The following is a 5,390-nucleotide window of genomic DNA, read 5'->3' on the forward strand; positions in this document are numbered from 1 at the left end:
CCTAGCAAGTGCATGCAACAGCACCCCAGAATGTGACATAGGTATGCGGAGATATTGATATTTCTCGCTTCAGCAGTTACGACAAACTCATTCGGGTCACAGCGCGGGTACTCAGCGTCAAGGAGAATAGATCTTTGAAGAACGTAGGACAATGTTTGACAACTGAACTGATCACAGAGGCTCAAACCATATGGATAAAACACGCCCAGAAGATTGTCATTGACAATTGGCAAGTGAGATTTAGAAGACTCGGTCCAGAGCTTAACAACGAAGGCATCATCATTGTCGGGAGCCGAATCGCTAGATGGCTAAAGCAGAATTGGAACCAGGATCACTATATCCTTCTACCGCACAATCACCGATTCACCGACCTGTATATTCAGAAATTACATATTCGTGATCATGGGGGAATCGAAACCACGTTGGCACGACTTCAAACAAAATTTTGGGTACCGGGTGCCAGGCGCGTCATCAAAGGGATTAAACGGCAATGCATCGTATGCAGAAAACTGGACAGCAAACCACAACATCAACTGATGGGACCTGTGATCCCTGAAAGGTTGAAGCCAAGCCCAGCCTTCTACCATACGGCACTGGATCTCTTTGGTCCATTCCTTATCAAAGACACAGTCAAACGCAGAACTAGAACGAAGGCATATGGAGTGATATTCACCTGTCTGGCGTCAAAGGCCTCGTACCTTGACCTCGTGGAAGGGTACAGCACGCAAGATTTCTTGCTGTCATTTCGCAGGTTTGTCACGATACGGGGATACCCTGCGACCCTATACTCCGACCTCGGTTCGCAACTGACGGCGGCAAGCAAGGAACTGCGGGAAATCACAGACAAGTGGAATATGACGGATTTGACAAACGCTGGAGTTGACCAGGGACTGACTTGGACTTTTACAAAGTCATCCAACGCTCCGTGGGAAAATGGATGCAGTGAGGCGTTAATTCGTCTCGTCAAGCGAGCACTCACGATATCAATAGGAGACAACATCCTTACCTTCGGTGAACTTCAGACAGTACTTTTCGAAGTCGCCAACCTCCTCAATGAACGACCGATTGGGCACAAACCGGGAGCAGATCCCCTCCACGGCTCCTATTTGTCCCCAAATGACCTCCTTCTCGGGCGTACCAATGTGAGTGCACCACAAGGCAATTGGGATCAGACATCAAGACTCGCAAGCAGATTCTTGTACCTACAAACAATCGTCACAACTTTCTGGAACAAATGGTACCGAGACTACTTCTCAACTATGCTGGTACGGCAAAAATGGCATCTGAAACAACGGAACTTCCAGATCGGCGATATCGTGTTATTACATGAAGACAAACCTCTCCGTGGATCTTGGAAAATGGCCGAAATCACCAGTATAGAACCAAGCAGCGATGGGTGTGTTCGAGACGTCACACTGCGATACAAACCATCAACCGAAGGAAAAGAATATAGCGGAAAGCCGTACATAAGCATCAAGAGATCCACTCATCGACTGGTTCTCATCATTGAGGCGAACGAACGCTCGCCATCATGAGGCCGGGGAGTGTATAGCGAATATTCGTACGACAGCTCGTCTTCGCTCCGTCACGAGACGTTGAGCCAAAAATTCAAATTCTCTTGCATCGTTTTCTTGATTTCATATTTGAATAGGATTTTGTTATATTCGGCACTGTAGTAAGTTATATCATTTTGTTGTTATATTTGATCATTTACATTTTTCTATATCCTTTCTTGATTAAAAGCGGTGTTGATTTCCTATCTTACTGACGGCTTGTTTGTTTCAGGATGAAACCTTTTACTTTGAAACTTTGAAACTTTTACAATACGAAACGAAGAAATATGAATGAATAAAGTTATACGTCTCAGTGCTATTATGATTTGTCTTTCCATTGGTGATTTTGCGAAACAGACAAAACACTCCCTACTGGGGCTAAAGTTAATAGCGTCGCTTTTTCGAAGTCGTCAGTTAATATGTCTCCGTTATGTCCCTCTAGCGGTGGAATAGTGTAGTCGCGTGTTCGTCCTGTCATTGTGCGTAGTGTCTGGTGGTACTTGTGTTGGTCGTGCTTAACCCTCGCCCGCACATGGGGGGGGGGGTGGTTGCCACCCCCCCAGGTAGTCTTTCTGCTCTGCACTCAACATTTTTAGAGCTAGAAGGCTGATTTTTCGTATAGCTGCTCCTCTATCCTTTCTTGATGTCCACTGAAAATTTCAAGTTTCTGTGATTTTTGGTTTCAGAGATATGACCTTGTTTTTCAGGTCATGTCATGACCCAAATGGCCAATTCTCAGCATCTTGCGTTTGCCATGGGCCTTATGAGCTTTTGACACCCTGATTTCGGCCTTTTTTGCCAGTCTTACCTCCTACCTATCATGGAACATGTTCTTTGACGATGTACAGGGGTCAAGGTCAGGGTCAAGGTCAACCTAGGTCACCTAAGATAATTGCGTTTTAGGCAAGCTGAATTTACTTTTTTTAAAGTTTTTTGACGGCATTTTTGGTAAAAGCTTCTCAGATCATGATTTCATGTAATATGGACCCAAAAACAATCGGTGCACACATCAGTACACACACAGACACACACAGACATACAAACACATATAATTGACCTTGACCTAACTTGACCTGAAATGACATCAGCAGCAAAATTCTGGTCGGGTAGTGTGACAAAGAGGTTCTAGCTGGCTTGGCACCAGAAAACAGCATCGTCATCGGTATTTGATAAGCAGCACACTTGATATCCAACGGTGACCCAAAACAGCAACATTTTTTAGTTTGACCTGACCTGGAAGGTCAATGACTGACCTGAGAAGGTAAAACTGGATATCATTGGATTTGTCTCTTCCCAAAGAATCTTTTTGGTCTTCACTGCTAAGCTCTATCTCCAACAGGAACGAAATGGCGCGGGGGGGTGGCAACCACCCCCCCCCCCATGTGCGTTCTAGGATGGGAAAATGGCATGTGCGGGCGAGGGTTAAGTGTCAAAAGGTGTTGGATGTGTTGTCGCTCTCGCTTCAGCCTTTTGTTCATCGATGTCACTTTGTCACATCGATGTCACTTTGAGGGAGGAGTGCTACCGGCGGATGATGCTCTGAACATCGGCGTCTCCGTGACGTGACTTTTCCACACCCTGCACAGCACCATCATGCACCCAGATCTGCTGCACTGCCTGACTGTGCTGGCGGTGGCCAGGCTTCTGACGCTCGCCGCGCTGCCTGCCCCGGTCCCAGCGCGACTGGTCCGTGCGCAGCGCGCGGACAGAGCGGCGGAGTTTGACCCACTGGTCGAGCGAGTGACCGACACGCGGCCGCCCCGACCTCGCCCTGTGACAGCGGCTCTCCCTGCTCCCCTGCGACCGGCGTTACCGCGCGGGACCGCCGCCGACCCTGACAGGCCGCCGGCCGCCGGCAGGGGCCCGTCCAGGCCTACCCGGCGAGGGGTGCGCAGCCGGCGGCGCGGCTCCAGGGGCGGGCGGATCTGGAGAGCTGGAGAGCGGCCAGATCAGCTGTACATCGCCCAGCTTAACGTGCAGTCGGTTAAACCAAAACTGCTCGAACTGCGAGACGACATCGCGCAGCAAAATTTTGACCTCATTGTATTATGTGAGACGTGGCTTAAGCCGGCCACACCCGATCGACTTTTACCGGTTCCCGGCTACCAGCTGCTGCGGAGAGACCGAGCTGACGGCAGGGGCTACGGCGGTGTCGCCGTTCTGGTGAGGGAGGGGATGGCGGCCACCGTGCTGGATGGACCTGACCGAGTCACAGCGGACTCCAGGCTAGAGTCGCTGTGGGTCCAGATCGGCACGGGCCCGCAGAAGGTGGTAATCTGCTCCCTCTACCGGCCGCCGGTGCAGACACAGGTCCGTGTCACCGCAGACCTCGACATACTGGAGCAGCAGCTGCAGCACCACATCACTCGCCACAGCGGACCGATCGTAATAGCCGGCGATATTAATATCAACACAGCGGACGGTGGCAGCGCTACGGCTACCAGACTCCGAGAGCTGTTTACCGCCTACGCAGTGCACCAGCATATCGACGGTGCTACGTTCCGGTCATCAGGCTCCACCATCGATGTGATCGCAACGAATCGTGGTGTTGAGCGGGCCGGGACGCTGCACTGTCACTACAGTCCTCACAACTGGTGCCGTGCAGTGGTGCCGACCCCGGGCCGCCGACCGGAGCGGTGCACTCTGACAGGACGGAGCTGGCGCAAACTGGACACCGCCGAGGCGAGCCGCCGCCTGTGGGCTGTGGACTGGAGCCCTGTGTACCGCAGTGCTGACCCGGGCGAGCAGTGGGACTATTTTATCGCGGTGACTATGCCCATTATTGACAGTCTGGCCCCGGCCAGACGGTTCCGAGTGCGTAACCCGACGGCGCCCCCAGTGACGGAAGCCACCAAGGACCTAATGGCCCGGCGGCGGGCGGCGCTACGTGCCTCAGATCGTGCCTTGTATAAGGAACTGAACCGGCAGGTTAGGTCGGCCGTCCGCCGTGACACGCGAGAGGAGATCGACCGGCGCGTGCGGGAGAGCGGGCCGAGCTCCTTGTGGCGCAGTGTCCGGCCGGTCATCGCGGGGAAGCGGACGACCAGACCTTCACCGGACGCAGACACGGACGCAGTGAACCAGTACTTCGCCAGTATTGGGACCGCCACGGCCCGACAGGTGGACTCCGCGGGGCCCGAGCTGGCGGTGCGGCTGCCGCGCGTTTCCACCGGCCGTTTCCAGGTGGCACCCGTTACACCGGAACAACTGTCGCGTGTCGTTGGTAGGATGGCCAGCAGTACATCGTGTGGCGCTGACGGACTATGTATACGTTTTATCAAACAGTGTTTTGGCTCCATCTATCCCGTCATCACCCACATCGTCAACTCCAGCATCACCAGTCACAGCGTCCCTAGCTCATGGAAATTAGCCTTGATCCATCCCATCCAGAAATCACCCAAATCCACAGACGTAACCAACTTCCGCCCCATATCAATCCTTCCCACCATCGCCAAAATCACTGAACGCGTCGTTTACGAGCAGCTTTTTACCTATTTCACCTGTCATCATTTATTCTCGTCTAGTCAGCACGGTTTTAGGACGAACCATTCTACCGACACCGCACTCTTAGATGTTACAGACCGAGTTTTTGAGGCTATGGACCGTAAGGAAATCACACTTTTGTGTCTTTTAGATCTGTCCAAATGCTTTGACGTCGTACCGCACGCCGGACTTTTACGTAAACTTGAACTGTACAATGTCGACACGCGCTGGTTTGAGAGTTATTTGGCCGACCACCAGCAGCAGGTGGTAGCTGAGAGCCACTCTGGCTCTCGAACTCTGTCGGCGGCGCTGCCGAACCCCATCGGCACCTATCAGGGGACATCGCTCGGACCG

At 52.4% G+C, this 5,390-nt stretch overlaps 1 protein-coding gene across 1 annotated transcript; it reads left to right on the plus strand.

Moving 5' to 3' along the window:
• Positions 1 to 380: 380 nt before the first annotated feature.
• Positions 381 to 1,932, plus strand: LOC122373942. Its single transcript, XM_043352398.1, has 2 exons — positions 381 to 1,675; positions 1,786 to 1,932. Exon 1 carries the CDS (start codon positions 537 to 539, stop codon positions 1,533 to 1,535), a length of 999 nt encoding a protein of 332 aa, XP_043208333.1. The 5' UTR covers positions 381 to 536; the 3' UTR covers positions 1,536 to 1,675; positions 1,786 to 1,932.
• Positions 1,933 to 5,390: the final 3,458 nt, after the last annotated feature.

Source organism: Amphibalanus amphitrite, unplaced genomic scaffold (assembly GCF_019059575.1).
Source record: "Amphibalanus amphitrite isolate SeventyFive unplaced genomic scaffold, NRLGWU_Aamphi_draft 001576F_arrow, whole genome shotgun sequence".
In the NCBI taxonomy this organism is placed as follows: Eukaryota; Metazoa; Arthropoda; class Thecostraca; order Balanomorpha; family Balanidae; genus Amphibalanus; species Amphibalanus amphitrite.

What these genes read in the sequence shown, in the direction of transcription:
- LOC122373942 (XM_043352398.1), top strand. Translation starts at nt 537, where the DNA reads ATGGGACCTGTGATCCCTGAAAGGTTGAAGCCAAGCCCAGCCTTCTAC.